General features: G+C 42.3%; 1 protein-coding gene across 1 annotated transcript in view; it reads right to left on the bottom strand.

Moving 5' to 3' along the window:
* The window catches only part of TNFAIP8L3 (TNF alpha induced protein 8 like 3), a 49,429-nt gene extending 24,873 nt beyond the window's left edge, over positions 1–24,556 (bottom strand). Inside the window, exon 1 of the mRNA XM_052808821.1 lies at positions 24,305–24,556. Coding sequence (XP_052664781.1) covers positions 24,305–24,356 — 52 coding nt within the window. The 5' untranslated portion in view covers positions 24,357–24,556. The remainder of the gene's footprint in view (positions 1–24,304) is intronic.
* Positions 24,557–24,846: the final 290 nt, after the last annotated feature.

Genomic DNA, 24,846 nt, shown 5'->3' with positions numbered 1-24,846 from the left:
TTTTTTCGTGATTCAAGTAGATAATGTATTAACCTCACACAACTGAAAGTCTCGCACGTTTCCTCTTTGGTATCCTTTCATGTGGTGGCGATCAGTAGGAGTCTCTCTGTAGGTACTCACTACATGAAAGGTTTCTTTCTTGTCCATATAACTGCTGCTGGTGGTGCTTAAGTTCTTGCTTTTATTAAGGACCAGTTGTTATACAGAACTTCAAAGCTTATAACTTCTGATGGCTCATTTATATTTGTATTCTTCATTCTTTGATAATGACTGTGTTAAAAAACCTGCAGAAAACAGTGCAGCACAGAAAACATTGACTTCCATGGTAGCGCCTATGGTGTTCAGGTTATGTGAGGAGACAGATGTAACTCCGTCACCTAACTTATTAGCAGGGGAATAAAGACAGATTAATTAAAAACAAAAATGCTGAACAAAAAAAATCCACTAAACCATAAAGCGTTCCCTTTCCTACTTGTATTGGATGAAACTCAGATGTTTACAGAGAGGTTATGTGCTCATGTCCTATGTAGCACTTGTACCAGCTCTCTATAGAGAAAAAAATTTCACAACTCTCCACAGAGGTTTGAGTTTATTTCCTAGGTAAAGCATATTATAGAAAGTTACTTATCTAGGCTGAGTCCTAGACTGTAGACCTGGGTGGACATACCCAGACCAGAGCAGCCCATGAACTTTTTGCAAGATGTCAGTGAAAAAGGTAACTAAGAAAACCTGGTCAATTATCTATAAGCTTGTATTTACTATATAAACACTCTGAGCTGAAGAAAAGTTAAGTAATCTGCAAAGTGAAACAAAACATTGCAAATCACTGCAGTAGACTATGGAGTGCTTATTGCTTGGCAGATCAGCCTTCCCATAGCTGGCTATAGTCATCGTTGCTGCCGAGTTCGCTTTGTTCTAGACTAAAGAAGTATGTCTGCTCCAGAGTACATAGGGCTTGCCTTGCTTTTATTGCTGGGGTTGGAAGTTTGCCACTCAAAGAACTAATCAGAATTATTTATTTTTTCTAGCACTTTGGAGTAGATAGCAAGCTCATTTGGGTATATGGCATATTTTTTTAGCTCTGGTACCGGTTCATCTATTTACCAATGATCGTTTACAAGATTTAAATGAAGGTTTCTCCTCCATTAGTGCTGGAAAATGAAACCAGATTGTGTTACTTGGAAAAATGATTTAAAATTATGGAAATTATTCTTGTACAAGGCAGACAGAAATAGCCCAACACAAGTGTATTCCGCAGTTGCCAGTTGAAACAGCAGCCTGTTTTGTGCTATGCCTTTCAGTGATTCATTTCTAGGGCTGTTCTCTAAAAAGAATCTACAGTTAGTGGGTCTGAACTGCTGCTTTCTGTCAAGTGGAAACCGAGTGGCTATTCCAGAGCCTTTTTCCAAAAGCTCCTTTTGAAAGCTGAAACACTGGAGCACAGAGATCTGCCAGAGCGTGCTGCTGGGAATGCAGGAATGCAGTCCTTGCCTAGTGTCTGTACGTCCTGCCAGCTCCTCCCTTTCTGCTACGACAATTCACATGCTGTAATAGTGGCTATCGCTGCTCATGCCATACAAGGAGTTTTAGGCAGAGGATGCATGAAGCCAAATGCATTTGTCACATGTCTGCATCTCCACCAGCCTTTACGAGAACTTCCCTGAAACAACGTTCAACAGTACTTGGACTTGCAGAGCGCAGCTTGACACAAACTGCTTCCCTTCCTGCAGAGTGGAATTAACCTGCCACGCTGCTCTGTATGACCATATATTAAGGGATTGGCACTTACAGAACTACCTGCTGTTTTCATTAAAGGCTTCTTTAGGTTGGTTTCAGGACCTCAAGTTTTCTGGGCACAGAACTACCATCTAAATTGATGCTTTTAGGACATTGCAACCATCTCTGCGTGGGAGACAATACATTGGTAGTTCTTGCTAAGATTGATAGAATTAAGGTAGTGAATGACGTGCCTTGGGTAGGGGGAGGACAGTTTCTGACCACGTGAGAATACCTCTGCTTTTCCTTTACATTGTATATGGGCAGCCAGAACCCTGGCTACTCCCAGTGAATGCAGTTCTTAGTCTGAAAGTCCTTAGGAGCAAGCCAGAAGAGAGGTAATCTGTGAGGCATTAGCCAAAGAGCACTCACAAGAGAGTGGATGAGTCTGTGATTATTATAGTCGAGCTAATCTAAGTCATGGTTAGTTTTATTCACAGATTAATCTCATAAAAGATAATTTAAAGCCACTGTGCTAGGCTCAGGTCCTTGAGTAACATTCCTTACAATCAAACGATGCATTAGATTTGGGAATCAGCAACAAAACTTGTCATCTTATTGAATTATACCACACCTCACTACATTTTTCACAATGATATTCAAAGGGCAATGGCACACTAAAATACAAATTTATGTACTTCAAACACATGCCCTTAAACAGATTTTTGTGGAAAGTCCACCGTGCTTTTTAAAACTGCATTCTCACAAGCCAGCAAGCTTCTGTAAAACTCCTACCAATCGCGATAAACCATAGATAATCTTTTATAGCTAGAGTTGAACATTTTTCTTAATATTATGTTATCTAGGGGTAATGGAACATGCAAAGAATCCCTGCAAAACTTCAAACTGCTTGAGGCCAACATAAGCCCTTAGCAGTATATGGTCCTTAGGTCCTTATTGAATTTTATCTTATGGAGATCATTTTTACCTGTAGGAATTTCACAGTCAGAGCTGGGACAGATAGAGGAAGGAGTGGGAGAAGGGAAAGCCTTATCACCCTTTCATCCCCTGTTCTGCTCAATTCATTCATTTCGTTATGGGCATGTGGCTGTACGATGTATCTTTGTCTCCTAGGTCAGGGCTACATCCATCGCTGCTGATCCTACGCTTTAACCTTCTTCTGTCCCTTTGACAACAGCTAGTTGTTCAGCTCACTTCCAAAATAGCTCTTAGCTGCTCCAAAAATTATCATAGCTTCTCTTTTGGGTCACAGCCAATGTGGCCTCTCTCAAGCTGTTTATTTACAATACATCTTAAAAGCCCTCTGACATCCCAATCAATAGTAAAATGAAATAATCATTGATTTCTTACAAGATGTATCAATCTTTATACCATTTTGGAGAGGAAGGAAAATAGAGGCTTGAGAGATAATCAGAGTAACAACTTTTGAATCCCAGTCTGGAAATAGCACCCCCCCACCCCACCCACCCCCAATATACACATATATTTAACAAATAAGGATTTTAAACATATTCTCTAAATTTTTATGATTTGGAAGATCTCAAAGCATACTGAACAGGAGTATCTTTCAGTTTTTGGTTGCAGAGTATATCCTGCTTAATAAACCATCACCACATAGCATGTTGGCTCTTATAAATAACCGCTAAAATGAAGATTGTCTAACAGAGTGTAGATCTACCTTGTTATTAATGTTAACACTCAGCACCTAGATAGTCTATGAGAGTCTCTGCTCAGTGAGAACTAAGTCCATTGCATTTGTGTTAGAAAGGTCTTTCTTTAACATCCCTATTTGGAAAAGAAAAAGGAAAAGATAGTGAAGCAACTTTTTATTTTTCTTTCCAAGCAGAAGTTATGAAAATCCTCTCCATAGAAAACTGTACAGATTAAAAAAAAAAAAAGGTTTTCACAGCAATCAGTTTCAGGTATTTAAAATTCCCTTACTTGACTTAGTTAAAAAGTAATATTACTGCTACCACAAATTTGCTAGAAAGATAATGACAGATATGTCCTGAGCTTCAAATAGCAGGCACTTGTTCATTGTTCTTTCGTAATGAAATACCAAATTTTCACTCATGTTTGGAAATCAAATGACAAAATCCTTTGACTACAGCTACATACAACAAAGGCACTAGTTAGAAAATTTCCTGGCAAATGACAAAACTAAGCCTTACTTCTGTTCAAGACCATGATGTTTAAACTTATTCAGGTAAATAAGAAATGCAGAAGACAAGGATAATCAGATATATTTGTGTCGTGGTTTAACCCCAGCCAGCAACTAAACACCACGCAGCCGCTCACTCACTCCCCCCCCACCCAGTGGGATGGGGGAGAAAATTGGGAAAAGAAGCAAAACCCGTGGGTTGAGATAAGAACGGTTTAATAGAACAGAAAAGAAGAAACTAATAATGATAATGATAACACTAATAAAATGACAACAGCAATAATGAAAGGATTGGAATGTACAAATGATACGCAGTGCAATTGCTCACCACCCGCCGACCGACACCCAGCCAGTCCCCCGAGCGGCGAATCCCTGCCCCCCACTTCCCCGTTTCTGTACTGGATGGGACGTCACATGGTATGGAATACCCCGTTGGCCAGTTTGGGTCAGGTGCCCTGGCTGTGTCCTGTGCCAACTCCTTGTGCCCCTCCAGCTTTCTCACTGGCTGGGCATGAGAAGCTGAAAAATCCTTGACATTAGTCTAAACACTACTGAGCAACAACTGAAAACATCAGTGTTATCAACATTCTTCGCTCTGAACTCAAAACATAGCACCGTACCAGCTACTAGGAAGACAGTTAACTCTATCCCAGCTGAAACCAGGACAATTTGTGTAACCTAAACATTTTTATTCCCAAATAATTTGTACCAGATTCTTCTTTTTTATTTCCATATAAAAAGTATACCTTCAAATTTTCTAAAAAAAACCCAGTAGCATCTTTTACTTCCCACCTTCTCCTAAGCTGTAAAGCTCTTCCTGCTGTATATGCTATCCATGTCAGAGAACAAATCCCTTTTTTTTAATTTACCCAATCACATCATCTTTGTCTTTGTACCCATCAGATTTCACACTCAAGCTGAGAATTTTCATTAAGGTCTGCAAAAGGACAGATTTTGGGACACAGCTAATCACGATTTCTTTATTCTACCCAAGTATTATAAAACATTCTGGGAAATGTAAACTTTCCAAAGCTTCTTGCCATTTGAACATTTTGATTTAGAATGAATCTTCAGTTCTTCAGTTGTATTCATTTGCGCATTTAAACATAAACTTTATCTCTTTCTTCTCATGCTAGGAATCCCACTTCACACATGGGCTAATTAACTACAATTTAGAATGGAGTAGGAATGATTGCTCTACTGTAATGCTGCTGTTTCTTAGCAACCGTGAAAGATATGGTGAAGGATGTGAAAGAGAGACCCAAATAACATCACTTCCAGATTGAGAACTTCCACCTAGACTAACCTGCTAGTGGGATAGCAAATTACTTTTAAATTTCCATTTGCCTACTTCAGCGCTATGTCCCTTGCAGGCTCTAACAGTGGGATTTTCACAGTCCAAGATGGCACTTACAGCTGAAAGTCCAATTAAAAATCAAATGCCTTTAATACTTGCAGAACCTTCTTACGCCTTGCTACGTAGGCCTACTCTGCAATTGCTACTTGCACATGACATTCTCAATACCACAGATTTAATTTTTACTCTGGAAGGGATGGATGATTGGTCTCTGCAATCCTATTTATATTTTGCTTTTTGAGCATGGAAATGTCTGAAACGGAAAACCACAGAGCAGACTTCAAAGTACCAAAGCGAGGATGAAAATTAATTAATGGCTCAAAATAACATAAACCACGTAGTCAGATTTTGGTCTGCGCATCTGAGACACAGAATGTGCAGTCATGGGACATATATGTGGTAACGCTGCTTCTTCTCGCAGCCTCTGGGAGCTGGGAAAGCCCCAGCTGGAAGGGATGGAGGTCTGTCTAAGTATTGATAGTCTCATCGCTAACCTGAGGGTCACAACCCCTACCAGGATGCAAAACTCCCATGTCTTCACCTCCAGCGTGTAAAAGAGTGCTGTAGTTTGTCATGGGAAATGCATCTGGCACAGAACGAGGGAAGAACGGGGGTGCCAGGACACAACGTGGTAATCTGCCAGTCTTTCTGCAGCGGGACCTTCCCGGGGGAGAGTCCAGGCCAAAGTACATTGCTGCTGTCTCCCCCGAAGCACGAGGTGCTCCTCATCAGCAAATCAAGGGCTTCACTGACCAGCTGCACGTGGTGCTTGAAATGGAGGAGAGGCAGGGGAGGGTGTGCTGCCCAGGGCGGGGGAGGATGGAGGAGAAGGCTGAAATGCTGGAGGCACAACTTGCAAGGTGGGTGTGTGGTTCCCTGGTACTGCTGGCCGCTCTTCGAACTTGGGAGATCTCAGGGCCGTTAGTTAGTTGTTGGAGGCTGTGAGAAATATTTTTGTTGGCAACACAAGGTCCTCTGTTCTTGTCTGGGCATTTGCTGCTGTGAGAAGTTGTGTACTGGGCTGACGGGAGCCTTTGTCTGACTCGGTGACCGTTGTGTGCAGCCTGCGATAGTATACTGGGGCCTGCGTGGAAAATGTCTGCAAGAGACAGTAGTTTTTTTATGGTGCTACAGGGCAGGGTTTTGGTGGTCCTTCTGTGCTGCTCTGGCAGCAGGCACAGGTGAAACCAGGGTTTGTCTGGGTGGTCACTGCAGTTTTGTTTCATTACCTCATGGAACTGAGAATGGATCCAACTGCTTGTGTAAGTTGTTGACTTTTTGCTGAAAGAAGTCACTCTAAACATACAAAAATCTGAAGCTGTAATTCTTTAGTCCTAAACTTATAGTGGTGTCTGGCAGGGCGTTTTGCAATGTCCAGTGTGAGCTAAGGAGTCAACTCTGCTGGCGCTATGTGCGGTAACACATCCACCAGTCTGAATATGTATTTAAAGGACTCCTGTTTACTCTGTGACTTTAATATTAAGGTTAGTTTGGCAGCATTTGAATTTTGCTTGTTTAGGTTGTGTGGCTTTCTGGGATTTTTTTTTTGTTGTTTCTTTGGGTTTTTTTAAAGCAGAGATATTCTTTAGTAGCCTGAAAGACAGAGAGGAAATTGTTGGGTTAACCAGTATAAACGAGTATATGCTCCATGCTTGAGTGGCGTTCACAGAAATGGTGTTTTCTTGCAATGTAAGTTCACATGGTCCCTGGGAATACTGTTCTATTATATATTTTAACTTGCTGTTGAGGTCTTTCATTTTCATCTAATGGGTAGATGAATGTGTAACTCCTCCTTTAATATTCAAATGAATATCATCAAGGCTTGATTAGTTTATTTCTGGCAGCAGAATAGCTGAACATTATGCCAGTCGCTTTCTGCAGTAGTCTTGTTCATGCACTGTACTTCAGTAATTTTGCTCTGATGTCCTTTCCTTGCACAGCCCAGAGTGACTTTGTAGCACGCTCTTTGAGAGGAAAAATGACTTTTTCCTTGTCTCCCCCATATGATAAAACTTAAGAAAACCTTTCCAACCTTGTTGTTCCTAAAGGCTGGCTTGCAGGTAAATGGAAGCCAAGACCATACTTGGTTTGGAGTCCTATCTCCATAAGCCAGCCTGCATCTCTTTCTTCTTCTGTAGTCTAGAGCTGAAGAGAGCCTGTTTTCTTAGCCCTGCCATATTTTGAATTCATAAAAACTGAATGAAAGTCTGGTGTTCCTGGCTATAGACTCAGCAGGGCAACTCAAGACCTGGCCCTCATAGTGTTCAGTTGAGTGACCACCTGGAAGGCACCTTGCCTCCTTTACTTTGCATGGAAACCAAAGTCTGTGGGAGGAAGGCTGAAGTGTCTTGAGTCTCTCCCTTAAGGGTCAGGATGAGGCTGGAATTCACAACAGGACTCTGGAATACTCCATCTGTTAAGATGCAAGCTAAAGCCTACCAAACTTTATTTTTTTTCACCCATTCTTGTAAGTGAAAAGTCTTTCTTTTTTGAATTTTTTTTTACCTCCTTCAGTCCGCTTAGATTTTTGCAGGGGCAAGTTATAGTACTATGAAGAAAGCCGTAAGGCTAACTGTAGTTCTAACATTCTTTTTTTTTTTTTTTCTGGTTAAACATCAGATTCCTAAGATAGATGGTCTGTTTAGTCTATCTTAGGTCACTTCAGGAACAGTTCTACTTTTGTAAGGCTTTTTTTTCCTGCTATATATGGCTTTGTTATAACAAGATTAAAATAAAAACCCCAGACGTTTAATGTATAAAATAACATTGTCAGGTTTGCCAGAAAGTGTATCTGCTCCTCAGCAACTGCACTTGGTATTAATTTGCCTCCTGGCCTCACTGCACTCTTAAGCTGTAAACCAACATGTAATCAGCCCATAGGCTGGGAGTAGATGGTGTATTTTTAATTGACAAGAAGTGCACCTTCCTTTTTTCCAGGTGTAATTTACACCCACAAAGTGCTTCTAGTGGGCATTAGGCAAGTTGTATCTACAACTGTCCACAGGAGATTGTTATACTTTAGTATTGTTTGGGGGGGGGAGGGAGTTTGCCATTAGGTGTCAATAATGGCTAGTGGCTATACGATATGTAAATACAAGCTATTATTGACAGACCTTCAGGTATAGTTTGCTGATGACTTAGACTGGCTCTTTTTCTGCTTTCAAAGCCAGCTGGCACAGAAGGTGGCTGCACCTGGCTTCTGGAGGAACATTGGCTTCCAGAGAGGTGAGGGCAGTCCGCAGCCTATAGGGCAGTGCCTGCTGTAGCAATTAAGGATCAGTAATACCCGAGGTGATGCTGCGAGGGATTAATCTGAATTGAATCTGGAGAGCTGAGAATGGATTGTGAATGTGATCTGATAGCGCAAGATACACACAAGCAGTGCATCCTGATCTCGTGGTTTACCACAATCTATGTTTTTTCAGCTTGCTGCAGAGAAGGAGGAATAAGAATAATCAAGTGGTTTTCTTTAATTTTTTCAGCTGTGTCTTTATGAGCCTCTGCAACTGGGCTGTCTGCATTTACGCTTTGGAAATCAATGTTTGTGTTAAAAATCACCTGCAACTTGGTGATTAGGTAACTGAACAATGAACAAGGCTCAGAAGCTCTAAAGTTGCAGCCAGCAAGGGTTGTTTGGCTAGTGTTAGGATCAGTGGGCTATCTACACAGATATTAACTAAAGTAATGACACTCTCCAGGAAGATTGGAGGTTGTATCTAAAAGACTATCAGTGCTGAAAATGAGATGCAGTTACGGACAGATTTTTGGCAAAGGTTATTCTGTCTCCTCACATGGAAAGCACAGTCAGGATAACAATTTGGTTTGGCGTAGAAAATGGTTCTTTATATCGCCAAACTAAGCTTCGAATTGCTGTGTATTGTTTCAGTATCATAGAAACACGAGGTTGAAGGAACAAACTTTTTATCAGTCATCTAATCCATTCCTTCCTCTGAGATAAAACTAACTGGCTAGAAGAGATACTTGCCTAATCTGTTCCTAAAGACCGCCATCCCTTCGTAGCTTAATGCAGTGCTTGCAACTCTTAAATTAGAAAGATTTTCCTAATGTCAGACTAAATCTGGCTGCAAATAAGCTGAGTGCTTCTTGTTCTGTCTCCAGCAGACATTGATCCCTGTGTGCATTAACTAACTTTAGCAATCTTCCAGTATATGTGTGTGGTGAAAACATCCTGTACTGATCTCATTTCTAGATTAAATAAACTGATCTTGAGAAGTGAGAGAAGGAAAATAACATTATCCACTACAGTTGTTTACTAGTAACTCTTCAAACTGTGTTTCTGTAGGCAAGATTACTGCCAGAGCTCTATTAATGAAAGGCTATACCTCGGACCGACCTGATTTTGGAGTTTGTTATATTTCAGGCCAGGTTTCATCTGGCTTTCCAGAATTTGAAGTTTAGTGCCAGGTTACCAGATCTTGTCACCTTAGAACAGGATTTATTCTTCCTTCCGCTAAGGCATTGCCTGAGATGAGGCAACAAGGGGCAGATGGTTTTAAAGCACACATTCACACCCTAGAAAGCCAGCTTCCTGCAGAAAAGTCTTAACAGACAGGATCGGAAAATGTCCGTATTCCTTGGCCTGCACACAAGTGAGCTTGGCAGCAATCAACCTCTTGAGAAGATTATGGTGTAGGTGGGTTATACATGTAAAGTCCACACAAACTGTTTTATGTGGAAGAACTGAAACTCAGGTTATGAAGAAAATAGAGTGACTCTATGTGCTGTGGGGAATACTTTTCAGTCTGTGACTTACAGTGGGTTTCCTAGGAAGACTGTGGTGTTAGACCGTGGTGTGTGTATCACAGTCATGGAAGAAAGCCTGTATCTTATCACTTGATCAGGATCTCTTTTTGTGCTTGATCCCACCCTGTACTTTGAAAGACTTGTATCGGAAAATATGCCAGCAGTCATGAGCATGTTAATTCTGCCAAACTTACTTTGTTCTGGTAAATTCTCTTTGGGTGAAAGGCTTTCCTCATTTCAGCAAGAGGCTCATGTATTAAAGGGAAAAGCAAAACAAAGCAACGCACGATAGTTTCAAATTGTGGGTTCTAGTTTTAATCCAAACGTGCTTTCACTGCCAGAGCGCTAGACAGTCAGAATCAGAAGCAAATACGAAAATGGGGGGACACACACACATAAACGTGTTCTCTTCAGTTGAATTGCTAAAAAATATGAATTTTCTACTTCTGTTTGTAACATTCCTTTATTGTCTTATGATATGCAGTAGCACTGCTTACTGAGGGGAAAAAAAAATAATTGCAGTCATCTGTTTAGTATGACAAAAAGTCAAGTGTGGTTAAGATAAATTAGTGCTCAAACTGCAGCCTTTTATGAAAGGCTTCTGAAAGACCATATTGAACGCGTATGCATCTTTCATACTGAAGATGATGTGTTAACTGCAGAGGTGCAGCTTCTTTCTCGGTGATGGAAGTTCTTTCATAATATACCTATAAAAGTACCTGCAGTGACCATGCACTGCATTGATATTAGTATTTACTAGCTTTTAATAAAGCATCTTGGGGTTCTTACTGCACAAAATCATAATGAAAGACACTCCTGACCTAGAAATAATAAAGGTAAAGGGACAAAGCAGACCAGGAATGGGAGGAGAAATAGATACAACTGAAATACTTGCTTAAGGCTGTGATTAAGACCCTGCTGTCAGTCCAGTACTTCATCCATCAGATTTTGAAAGGATATTGTACGGGAGGTTGCACAAAGAAATTGGACTGGCATCTTTACAACGTCCTTAAATTTCAAATCCTATTTGCTTTGAAATTCAAGAAGGTGTTACTTAACAGAAATCTGAAGTGGCAAAGTTTGTTTTAAAAGATATACAAATGACACATACCTTTAACAATGTATTAAACTGGTGGACAAACCATTAATATGGAAGTCCAGGCTTAAAATAAATACAGTATTATTAGTACAGACACCTACTGGGTTGTTACATGAAGAAAGGAATCCTGCCACTGTTTGGTTGAAAAACTGAAAAGAGAAGAAAAAAAAACCCTGGAAAACCTTGCTTAGATTCCCCCCCCCCCCCATCTTATTCCAAATGAGCATGTGGAAACATGGTGAAGTTTCTTCAATACTGCCATTTTCTGTTACTCCACAAGTGTCTATCCCTGTGTACTCTGTTAGAACAGCTCTGAATTACATAAACCCCAAATCAGCATTCCATCTGTTGAAATCTGACATACCTGGGCATATCCTAGGAGTATCCTCCCTAGACCCTTCAACTGTAGCCATCTAACATTTCCCCTGTGATGCCTGCTCTACCTGAGTAACTGTGCTATTGCAGAATCAGTCACCCTGCTTCCACTGGCTTAGGTAGTACTGTCCTGAGATTTTTATTTGCTATTTCACTGTAAATTGTTTGTTTTAGGCAAGCCACCCTCTGTTTCCCCCTTGCCATCATGAAAGGTATGTGTATATGGGAACCCAAGTGAAAGTAAATTTAAATAGCAATTTTATGTGTGTCTGCATATATGCGTTGGGTTTGTGGGGGTTTTTTTGGTGGATCTGCTAAAAACAAAACATAAAAACCCCAACAAGAGAACCTACTCCAACTCCTGGCACGATCCGGGTGTGTTACCCTCAAGGCCTGAGAAGAGCTGCAAAAGGTCAAGATGCAGATTTTTTTTTTTCCAGCATAGCAGCAGCATTGTGTGCAGTTCTCCCTAGGGAGGCAGCTTCCTAGCCATGGTGCTCCCTAGGGGCAACTATGGGGAGGCAGAGATTGATTTATCCCCAATAACAGTCTGCAATTTTGATGGCACTGTAGCATTCTTTTCTTCCCAGAGCTGTTATTCCACACTGGACCTCTCAAGAGTTGTAGAGCCTACACCTTCTATGACTTATTCAGGTCTTGACATTTGTTAAAAACATTTAAAACATAGCTTAACATCAGTCTTGCCTACTGATGTGTGTGCACCTCCCATACATGGTAGCAGGGCATGATCATTAGTACAGTGAAAAATGTGAACCAACAGGATAATGAATTCCATTCTGCAGAACACTGTTCTCTTTACTTACTAAGCTGTTTCTGATGTTCTGTGTATTTTTATGGAGAAAACTGCTTTTATATTGTTTGTTTTATTTCTGCCTCTCTAGGGATGATGTCAAAAACCCTACTGAAGTCTATGAATTGAAAGTATTTAGGTTTTCTTCTATATATAGCATTTCCTTACTTAAGGAAAATTACTTTCATCCACTTCACATGTATAAAAAAAAAATCTTAGTTATATTCAATCACATGCTGTTTGTATAAAAAAATGTTCTCAGCTCAAAAAAAGGTTAGGCCAAGGCAAGTTTCAAACCAAATGAATTCAAGTAGATAGCTGTAAAACTTTCAGCAACAAAATTGCTGTGAGTTTTATAAGCTTTATGATTTCATGTGTATTTTTATTACTTTATCATGGTAAAGAAGCTATATTGCTTTAGAAGCAAGCTAAGTACTTATTTAAGGATTTGTTTTCATTCTCTTTAATAACATCTGATCTGTAGAGCAGAAAGAATTTGTATTTTAGTCATTGGTGAAGTGACTAAGCATAGGCATCAACTGTCCCTAAATTATAATACCTCTTAGGAAGCGTAACTACTGCTTTAATGTCAGTAAAAGTGAGGAAAGAAACAAAGTATTCCAGAATTAGTTGTTTAACATAATGGCACACATGCTACCTGAATTTCCATCAAACACGGCTATGCAGAAAAAGGAACTCTACAAACAAAGAAAAGCTGTTTCAGTAACAAGTATATAGTAAAAAAAACTCTCACAGTCTGTGGCTGCCTGCATTGGTTATTTGGTATGTCTAGTCATACTTTATTTCAGTGCACAGCCGGAGGTATTTCACATGAACCTTTCTAGCTGCTTGTCATTGACTGCAATAACTTCAAGGAAATTAAATTCTGTTCTATGAAAATATGGAAAACACTGAATAATGGTCCCCCCCACCCTAAATTCTCTTCCTACACATCACTTGTCTCTGTCTTAATACTGCTCAGCTGTTGCTAAGGCAATATTTTCCTAGAGAAGTTCTAAAAGGTAAATACACAGAGCTCTAAGCAGTGCAAGAGCAACTGTTACTCATCTTCTGTACATGGATGGGCAAGCATAGACATAGCTCTTGGGAATTTGAAAGATGCACAGACATCTTGGCTGCAAAATCATGTAATGTGAGCATGTGTCTCCTGCTGTGCTGCACCATGCAAACGGGGCAGGGCTGCACCAGGCCAGAGCTATGTTCTGCCTGCCTGTCTCCCGATCTGCTGCGCAGGACTGCGTGTGGTCTTGTCTTCTGGCACGTCATGCACAAGATGTTGCTGACTCAGGACAAACGAGGTGGGTCTGGCACTTAGGGTTAGTGATCCAGAGAGATGATGTGGTGGAAAATAGGGACCCTGTTTCTAGCCACCCTGGTGATGGAAGATGAAACCTAGGTATCGGGGCGGCTGCTGGCCCTGCAAAGGGCAGACTCAGCCCTGATTTGAGTTTGATTCAGCTCAGCCAGGTCAGTGGTGGAGTGGGAAGGTGGATGCAGGTGCTGTGTTGGTGTTCTGGTGAACCTGCACCTTCTTGGCAATTCCTCTGCTTCAAGTCCTTTCCCTAAAGCCTCCCTTGGTGTATTTCTGTGCTCTCATCCTTGTCTCATTGGCAGAAGAACATTGAAAGAGGCATTCTTGTCCTAAGTAAGGAAAAGTTTAGTTTCTAGAAGCATCTCTCACCTTTGCTGCCTCTTCACAGCTGTTTAAAGCTTCTGCTTGCTTTCTAGAGGCAATCTCTGTGAATCCTCTTACAATATCTTTTCATTAAAATTTTTTAAAACTTTTAAGAAAATATATTGGTAAACTTGGGTGGGGGAGATCTGCATGCCATGGTTCATCACAATACTGTGCAAAAGGGCTAAGCTCTGTTTTCCTTTATTCCTTGTAATTAAGTTTTGTCACTAGAAAGCAGTGTCCTCCTCTGACCTCATTTGATCAGTGACACTCACAGGCTGCTGTGTCTGGAGATGAATGCAATTCTCCCCCAGACCTGCTATTCAAGCCCAATGATTTGATCTTATGGGGGTGAGGATATGCTGTTTCTCCCAGTAGTTGTTTGTTCAGGAATGCACCCTGGAAATAACAGGGAAGCTCTTGTTATCTGTGGAGACACTATTGTGTTCTCACTTTCTGGCAAATATTGCATCTACCTGTTTCGGTATTTCAAAATCAAATTAACTTTCCCGTTCTCAGCATGCTTTACTAATCAAGATGACACCGATCTCACTTGCAAGCCCACTGTCTGTGGTGTTTGTTTGCCAGAGAAAGCAGGCTAGTTCCTCTGGCAAGGCAAATCTGTTTCTAATACTTCAAATTACAAAGACAGGACAATATCTTACTCCCATCAGTCTTCCCTTTCATGAAATATAATCTGACAGCATTTACTCCCTTTCATAGTGGCAGAAATCATAAACCCAAGAATATTTGAGAAGAAATGACTTAAGGAAGAAGAATCGGATCAATACTGGAAGAATTGAGACTTGCAGAAAGAAGAGTAGTATATTGGCCAAGGCACAGAGGAAGTGAGAGATCAGTTATATGCTAGAAAGATGTGGGTATCTGGAGAAGAAACTCACATTGTTAGTATAAAAGGTGAGGATGGGTGGAAAGGGAAAGAATTGGAAAAGATTCTAGAGGTTAGAAGATGGAGAATATAGCTAAAATCTGGGTACCTGCATTCCTGCAAGGGACTTGGCCCCTTTGGTAGCATGTGGCAATCAAAGGGAGGGTGCAAGAAGGCTTTTGACCTTCCTTGCCTTCTGCGTGCCACAGTATACTGCATGTGCCAGACCTTTTTTTTCAAAGCATGAGGCATTTCTGCATGTCCTCCAAGGGTGCATTTCCACTCGCTGTTCTTGATGTAGTCAAAACAGCCATTTTTACCAGCACAAGCTGTTGCATGTAGCAACATAACATTGGAAGTGGCTGTTTTCTGGCTCTTCATAACTATGCTTTTAAACACCTAGCCCTGAGCAAAATCAGCACAACTTTCTCTTGAACTTGTTGAAGTGAATGATACCAACTAGTTCAAAAGAAGCCTAGTTCACACTTTGGAAATCAGCCTCGAAACTACAGGAGATATCCTGGTCTGGAGGATAAAAAGATACCAGCTGATTAACAACTAAGTATTGAGACTGCCCTAAAAGCTCTGATTTAGTCCAAATTTTAAAGTTAAATCATGGAATTATGAAAAACATTGGTATTCATCTGTCCTTAAGATGATTTGTTCTTGGCTTTCCATCAATTCTGTATGATTTCTGTAAGGGGTACTGGTCTGCGTTGGTGGCTTTGTGTGGTTTTTTTTTTTTTTTTAGTTCTATGGGTTGGGTTGTTTTTTTGTGATGGTGGGTTGTTTTTTTTGGGGGGGGGGGGAAGGGGAGGGTGTGCAGGGGTGCAGGCAAGAGTAAAATCTCAGCTGTATCTGCCTGAAGGATACAAAGTGTTATGTCATTCCTTCTTATGCAGGATGATATCTGATACCAACCTTTAAGAACTGACATGGAAATAGACTCTTAAAAACAAATACAGGTCAGAGAGACCTCATAGCTGAGGTCAGGCTAGACTTATACAATAGAAGCTGGTTTCTAATAGAGGTGAGGTTTAATCACTGAGCAAAACCTTCCTCTTTTAGTTATATAGAACATGGCATACTTAAAGGGCACCAGTCAGTCCAAGTTAGTAAGAATGAGGCATACTGACACTCTACAAAGTTTGTGGAAGTGGTCTTTACATATACTTAGGCTTGAACTTTTAATCCCATTCCTAAACCTGTATTCCAAGTCAACGTTTTTCGTCACTGATTCTTTATAATTTTCTAAGAAATCCAGTAGCTCTGCATCATAATGACTGTACTGATTATTTTTGCATCTACTACTAAACAGTTCCCCTAGCAGTGGAGATCATTAACGAAATAATGTATCAAAATGGTTTAGTGGGCATGGATGATGGTTGGACTCAATGATCTTGAAGGTCTTTTCCAATCTAAATGATTCTGTGAAAATGCTGACAAGTATCAAAATAGTGAGGCACCAACTGGAACTTGCTTTGAAGTGAACATGAAGGCCGCTCTTGATACCTTTAACCTACTTCCCTCTGACTTCTGGGAGTGAAGTGGAAACAATGCACAAATACACAAAGCTAAAATTAAATGCAATTAAACAAAACCACAGACATTCATCTGGCAGAACACTATATGGTATGGAGGTTTTGTTGGAGAAATAATCTGAAAGATGGTTATCTCAAAAAAAAAAAAAAAAAAAAAAATCACCCCCCCCCTCACTTCGAAAAGTCCAAGAAACTTGCATTTGTTTGGTCTATATCTGTCAGTGATTTGACCATGTAAACTATGTGATCTAAAAGTAAATGGAAAACTATTTGGAAATGAAACAGTAACGCAATAATAGTGTTAATACATGTCTTCAAAGAGAAAGAGAGAAAATTTAGTTCTTCCTGTAACACAAGCTGCTTGGATAAACAAAGTTAATGTCAGAAATGAGACGCTCGGTGGTGGTAGTGAGATATTCTGCTCATTTTTACTATTTGTGTTTCAGATTACCTTTCATATTAAACCAGCACCAGTATGAAGACCAAAGGGAATGTCTTCATGGTGAAGTGTTTGTTTCATATCATAGATGAAAATAATCTTCCTGCTCTATTTTCTGTTGTTACATCAACAGATGTTGACTAAAATCTACATCTGTACAGAGAGACTGCTCACTCCATTCTTCTGTAGGAAGGCGAGACAGAACCAACTGATAAAACGTAAAACAGAATCTCTACCAAGGAGGCATTAGTGACCACTGGAAAGGACAGCAAAGTGACTTTTGCTCTTTCTTAGCCTTTTTCATTAAAGATGGCTGCCTTAAAAAGCAGAAAAATCACTGGCTACCAGCTGGTGACTGAGCTCAGCTTGGCTTCTCAAGAAGATGTTTGAGTTTTGGGTATAAAGTCATAATTATTGCAACAAATTGGTCTTGGCTTCCCATGAGTCTCCTTCAGCTAGACTTGTCAGTCTGTAAGATGCCTTCCCATAATCTAACTGGCAGAGAGATTTCTGCAGAAAATAACACATTTTTAATTGGGCAAGGCTCCAAACCCAGGTCTCGGCCCAAGGCAGCTGCCCTGAGAGAGGTCCACGAGCAGTCCAACAGCCTGGACAGCCTTGAGCGGTGCACCAGAAGTCATGGTGATAGCGAAGAATGTCTGCGCCCTGCTCTGACCACAGGGTCTCTGTCTGTAAATAAACTGGGACAGAACCTGTTGTACAGGCATCGTACTGCTATCTGGATGCAAGCTAAATTCTTTCCCACACTCCAAATGTTGTTTAATTCATACTGGCCACTGTTATGCTCTGTCTCATGCCAGGACATTTTGTGGGAGGCTATCTGGCATGGGCTGAAACAGTGCCAGGAAGTATATTAATAGATAAACAGTTTAGAGGATTGTGTACCACCGCTTGGGCCCACAGCCAGCTCCTGTTTAGTTTATTAGAAAAGATAGTGAGCACTCTTAGAAAGTTACAGGGTTCTGCTACTTTCCGGGGACCTGGGAGAGCCTGTCACCTCAAAGCTGATGCTATGGGTAAAATGGCTTCTCAGGCAGGCCAAGTCATCAGGAACTCTCATCTGTCTGGCCTACTGCTTTTCTTTTTAGGTGGGGTTTATAGCTTTGTTCTTCCATTATGAACAAAATCAGGTGACTTACTCTTCCTTCCGTGACTTCTTAATCTTTGGTGTAGATGAGAAGAAAGGATAAAAGATTTATTTCTTCAAATGGGAATTGTGAGGTTTTTGAGGAGATGCACTCATTGCCTTGCACAGGTCATCCACTATTGCCAAAATATCTCATCAAATGGAACCCACTGTCATCCCAGGCCTTTGGCAAGGCAGACAGGAATGGTCGATGATTGCTGTGTGGCAGGATATTGCTTCATATTCCTGTCTATGAACTTCATTTGGCATCATAAATTCCTGCACCGAGGCTTGTCCATATCCACATATTAGAAAAAGTAGAAGCTTTCTGTTCACTGACTGCTAGCAGCATTATAATTTTGGGTGGGAATAGCTTAGTTTGCGGCTATGGAGAGCCCCTTACAACCATCATTCACGTAAGTGTAGAATTGACCTTGCTGCCTGAGAAACAGGTTGTCTCTGACCTGGTGAAGTTGTGGCTGGCTTCTGCATGCTATTGGTGTGTCTGGATGGCACTAGCATACACTGTCCTGAAAGTGAGTAGTTCTGATCAAGAATATCAAATATTTATGCACTAAAATAACTTAACACAGCATTCTTCATGTGCCTGCTATCCCCACCTGGGAGTCAGATTTTGCTTCACCCATGATGACAAATCCTTCTGAGGTCACATGTTTTCATATGCCATCCTCTCAAAAGTCGGAAGAAACTATCAAAGCTACTGAAAAGAGTGTTACCTCATACAGTATTGGCTACTGCTGCTTAGCAGTCTCATCCACAGATGTTGCTCTTGCACAAGCAGGTGAGCTTGGGCTTCAATCCAGGGCTTCATGAAGTTCATATTTCCACTTGATTTTAAAAAAACAGAAGCCTGAACAAGTTGACCTGTTCAATTAAACTGTCTATTCTGCTTGTCCAAGTTGTCTACTCAACTTGACAAAAATGGGATTATTTACAGTCTTTACTATCATCACAGCATGATTAGATTTTTTTGCCTTCCAAAGTTTTTACTTTTTTTTTTTTTTTTTTTCAGTTGGACAAGGCTCTCAATCTGACAGTTGCTGTGCTAAAGAGGGGTCTGTATGTGAATCAGCAGCCCAGGTGTTTCCTGGAGGGAACAGTACAGAGATCCAAAAAAAATTCACCCAGCTAGGCTCTTGGCTTGTGTGCCTGCCCTAGCTGCTGCTCTTACAGGCAGCTGCTGCCTGCTCATCCTGAAGTGTCTCTTGCCCACTCTGTCTTGGCAGAGAAACTTGGACACATGCTCGCCTCAGTTTGCAGTGTGATCCAAAATGCCCTGTAAGAGAGTTTGGAGCATGGGTTCCCGCAACATACTAGTTCGTGTCTGTTGTCTGTCCATCTTTTTTTCAACTAGCTTTGTTTTTCCTTTGTTTTCCAGCAGAAGGGAAGGGAGAGCCCTTTATTAGACAGGTACCAGAAAGCACTTCATAACAGAAGCATCCAGTAGAGTCTGCACCTTCCACTCAAAATAGTGTTGCGGGGTTTTTGGTTGTTTTTTTTTTTTTCTAGCTTCCATACTTACAGTATGCTGTTATCTACCACTTCTGCTGGCTTGTCTAAAGTCCAATAAATACTAGTGCATATTTGACTTAGAACTTTCTATGTCAAATCAAAACAAGGCTTTGTTAAATCAAAACCCTCCTCATTCAAACACACAAGTATTCCCTGGGGCAAAGTATACCTTTTGTCATGATAAACGTTGTTCAAATGACCGGTGTGATACTGCAAAAAGAGTTATAAAATGCTTACTTGCACTTTATATCACATAAGCATGTTACTGGTGCCTCAAATAATTAAGTGCTAAATATCTTACAGTACACTTTCTAATTCATTTTATATTTACAAGAATATATTAGCTCTTGAATGGCATTTAACTCTGTAAAAGTGATTACAATATGTAACAGACTTAAAAGATTAGTACCACAAAAGTACAGGCAATTCATGTAGCATGATAAATAATCTGCAGAAAAAAAAATTTGCTAAGCATTGCAAATCAAATAATTTTACAGCTCCAGAAAAGTTATTCATGTCTGTTGGGGCTGTTTTACAACAGTAAATAATGTTTAAACATGTTGTTGTGTTTACTAAGTATATATTTATTGGCCAGGGTAGAGTTCAGATAATTTATCAAATAATTTAAAAATACATTAATATTTTTGTGCTGGGAGTTGTACGGTAAGATCTTGGCCCTACTGAATGCAATAAGACTCCCACTGCCTTTATGGATGCAAGCCTAGTGATAAGGTTGTCTTCATTTTGTTATCAGTGGCATCATATGAAGTTGTAGGCTCCACAGTGTTAATGTTTAAAAGAAAAAAAAAAAAAAAATCCTGTCACCAGTTTAGAGCTCTACTTGAAGTGCAAGCTGGTCTCTTTCCTAGGCCAAATGTCTTTGGACTTCAGTGGGAAGAAAACCGGAGAAGGGACTAGCAACAGTTTACTCTCCAGGATATGTTAAACTTCATTAAATTAATCTGTATTGTTTCAAAGACCATACAGGCAATTTAGCCTCTAGTTATCATCTTAATAGTGCAACATAATAGCTCCATTAAAATAAACATGGAAATCTACATTCTGACTTAGTAGCTTGTAGAAAGGCTTATATCAATATTGCACAAAAGCTATATGGCCAAATTCCTCCCTGTTTCAACCAGGGAACCTAGCACAAGGCATGCCAAATGAAGGTCTGCTGCCTTCTTTCTCTTACGTGCAGAACCTCCAAATCCACTGCAAAATCATTGCTGTTGGTGATGACCTGGATTTTTGTGAAATGTTACTCTGAAAGATGGCACGGAGGATCATACTTTCATGTGGTAGGCTGCCTATGAAAGAGCTGGGAAAAGGTAGTCCATTGCTCTATGGAAGAGTTTTTTTAAAGAAACCAGTCTCTCAATAGGTGGACACTATAAAATGAGAACAATGTTCTATTTTAAGATTACCTGTTCAGTTCTCAAAAGCTTATCTATAGGATAAGAAAAGAAATGTGACTAGTTGCATGTACAGTAAAACTCAAGAAGTTTCACTGAGGGTAGTGCTAGTAAGCACACAACTTTTTTTCTTTTGCATTATAATACATAATTTTTTTCAGAATTGTGCAAGACCTGTTTAATGCTCTTAATAGGAGTCTGTCTCATGAGTAACTTTTTTGAAAAAAAAACCAAACAAAACAACCCCCGCCCCCACCAAACCAAACCCAAACTTTTTGACTATATAGACAACTCAAATGTGAAGCAGTAACAGATGGGTGTGAGAAGACTTGTGGAGGGCAAGGCCGTGGAGCTGGATGTTCTCGTGTGGTGCTTTTTGTTGTTTGTTTGTTTGTTTTAAAGCACAGCTAACATCTTGCACTACTCGCATATAAGGAGCTTTTTGTTTGCACCAAAGAACTATGAAGGTGCTATCGTGACAACATGTTCAGAATAAATACAGAAAAAATAGTTCTGCCTCCTTGGAGACTCAGCTTTAAGTGGGCTATTAAAGGAAATGAGGCTGCTGGGATCTGGGAGTAAGACTCCAGCTGTCTCTTGGAAGCCAAGCGTGTGTGGCAGATGGTGGGAGCGTACAAGGTAGCCTCCTGTCCTGTGCACACCCGTCCGAGTCCCAGGAATGGTAGGGGTGCTGTTCCACCAGGACAGAGCAAAAGGTTAAGTATTGCACAAGTAGTACAAACCCTTAAATGGGATATGTTTTTAAACATCTGTATTGCATTAGCATCATGGAGCCCTAGCGATAAAGTAAACTGTATCATGCTGGGCTTGAACAATCAGACAGCCTAAGAAGTGGGCAGTGGCTACAGGGAGTTTTAACTGCGTAAACTGAAGTCACCGCTTTACAAACTTAGAAGTGCGGAGACTGGTAATGAAGAGAGTAAGCTAAACGTTCAAGTTGGTGTCGCTTTCGGTACAAAATCCTAGCTGTTCTGAAATCAGTGGCCAAAATCGAACCATTACCAGGACTTCATCCCAAATACTTCTCTGAGGCACTCCACTTGCCCTGTAAACTGCAGGCAGAATGCCCCTGGGTCCTGCGGGGTGTGACTGAATCCCACACTATAACCCTCAGCTTCTGTGCCTGCAACAATGACTGACAGCATGACTGCTGAACACCCACGTACAGAGCGATACTGCGCTGTACATATGGCAGAGCACAGAAAAAAGACCAAACGAAATCTAGCAAAAATGTATTTTTCCGAAGAGGATGGGGGATACAAACAGTAAGTAATTCTTTAGTGCAGAAAAAACGATTGCAACTGGTTAAGACAAAACCACCGAGTTTTCACTGTATTCCAGTTTTCTTCCACTGCATAGGCATCTGCCATGTATGGTCAAAATACCAGGTTTTTCTTCTCTTAGACAGTACAAAGAAGGGAATAGAAAAGAGGAGAGGAGACTGATGAACATCAACTCTTGGCAGCTAGCAAGTGATGACATAAAAAGCACTTATGGCAATCTCTAAGCATAGTTATTTTTAATTTATTTAAAAGAAAATCCTATTCAGAACAGGAGTAAGTTGTTGGCAGGAGCTATATTACATCAATTTGTCTATAAGTGTAATGTTGGTAACTTGCGCTTCATGCACTGCTTTGAATATTTGGATGAAAAACTATAGCTGTCGGTGGTCTTTGTTAGTAAGTTCAGCCTAATGGAATCTTACGAATATAAGGAGCTCTATGACCTGTTGCTAGTCTTAGTTCATTGTCTAGATCTCAAGTAAGAAAATACAAAGCAAGATATCAAGAGTAAATACCCCTAATATTTAAATCTGAATGGGATTTAAGACTATGCTATAACATCCCATTCTGTTGGGAGACCAGACAAGACGACACCTATTTATCTTATGACTTCCTACCGTTGTCCATCACTGCTATATTAATGGGACAGTTAAAATATTTTGCAAAATCTCTGGTGTTTTTTTCCTGTTGTAGTTAAAATATTGTTTGGTGTTGAAACCTTTCTTTTTGGGGGTGGGGGAGGTGCCAGCTGGGATAAAGGACATGTCTGGACTGGACAGATTGTGGTTAAAAGTTTTTTTTGGGTTTTTTTTTTGTTGTTGTTTTCTCGAAGAAGATCTCATAACATGATGTGGTAACTTTTTACTTGGATTTATTATGATCACTAGGACAATTTCAGCCATCACTCGAATTGTGCTTACTTGTGTCTCATGCCAGTGAAACGGCTTCAGGGAAGGTGCCTGCGACTTCCACCGTGGGAAGCTGGAGGTCAAACAGGTCCCTTCGGCACCTAGTGTCAGTCAGATGCCGGCCGTGTGTGTCATACCACTGCAGCCTGCTCTGCTGCTGGCAGGGCAACGCCACCGCTGTCGGAAGAAGAGTTAGAGACCTCGAGGTGTGCGTGGGGAGAAGGGGGTGGCGGACCGGCACTGGGACGCATGCTGTGCTGGTAGAGCAAACGTGCCTCTGCGTGTGCTGGATTTCATACAAGTTCATCGTCCCCATTTACTGTTTGTGCAGGGTGGCGTTTGATTACACGGCACATCGGCAACGGTTTGTTTCGCGTAGGACACAGGAATGTGGAGACTTGGAAGTGGCAGGAGAGATTTTTTTTTTTTTTTTTTCTTCTGTCTCATCTAAGAACTATGCGGGCTGCCGCGGCTAGACAGCAGCATTTTTAGGTTTTTTTGGTGGCAAGTGAGGACTTGAAACCCAAAGCCTAGCGGCCCGATAGCCCTGCATGCCGGCCTCCGAGGGAAGGGGGAGCCTCCCCTTCTGCACATGGGCTAACCGCTGCGGTCCCGGAGCCATAGCAGCAAAATAACCCTAACCAAACCCCCCAAAACTTCGCAGCCTCTGGATATAAAGCACAATGCGTCGGCTTCACGCCAGCACTGCCGATTTAGCCGGCTGTCACGTCGCGGCTGAACGCAACTGGCCGGGGCTGCGCGGAGCCCGGGGCCGGGCCGCGCCCCTCCCGCTCCCCCTCCCGCGGGGCGCCTCGGCCCGAGCGGCCGCCGGAGGAGCCGGTTCCCGCTCGCACCGCCCGAGGGGCGGCTGGGCGAGGAGAGGCTTCTCGCCTCCGCCGGTGCCCGCCCTCCTGCGAGGCCGCGTTACGGCGGGGCGGCAGGGACCCGCTCGCCAGCCGCGGGACGGCGGCGATCTCCCCTCGGCGCCGAGCCTGGCAGCCCTGCCCCGCAGCCGCCTCGGAGGCGGCGGGCGGGAGACCCCTTCCTTCTCCCGTCCCTCGCGGGGCTAGGCGGCACCGGTCCGTCAGGCGGCGGCACCCCCCCCGCCCCCCCCCCGCCCCCGCTTACCTGCGGGTGAGACCAGCTCGCCCTCGCTGAGCTCCCCGGAGTCCGAGTCCATGCTGCAGGTAGCGGCGGGCGAGAGGGAGCGACGAGGGGCAGCTCGGGGCGGGCGGCGCAGCGGCCGGCCGCCGCTGGCGGGAGGAGTGCCCGGAGCAGGGGAGCGGGAGCCGGGAGCGAGCGGAGCCTGCTGCCTCCTCCTCTCCTCCCAGCCCGGGCGCTGGGTCCGCGCCACCACATGCAGCCACCTCGCTTAGTGCCATTGGCTGCAAAGGAGGAGCGGAGACGGGCGGGCTCCGGCGAGGGGAGGAGGGAGCGGGGGCGCGGCGGGGGAACGGTTTCTTCCCCGAGCTCGTTACACAAGTTCGTCTGGCGGCCGGCTGCGTCCCCCCCACCCCCCCACCCCCCCGGTTTGGCCGCGGCCTCCGGCTGGATGCCGCTGCCGGGTGGCGGCCGGGACCCGCGGCCGGGAGCTGAGGGCTCGAGGCCGCTCCTCCGGCAGAACCCGGGAGCGCGGGGGGGACCGGGGTGACGGTCCCTTAGGCCGGCTG

The sequence above is a fragment of the Harpia harpyja genome, chromosome 14 (assembly GCF_026419915.1).
Source record: "Harpia harpyja isolate bHarHar1 chromosome 14, bHarHar1 primary haplotype, whole genome shotgun sequence".
NCBI classification, from domain to species: domain Eukaryota; kingdom Metazoa; phylum Chordata; class Aves; order Accipitriformes; family Accipitridae; genus Harpia; species Harpia harpyja.
This window is presented reverse-complemented; position numbering and strand designations above follow the sequence as displayed.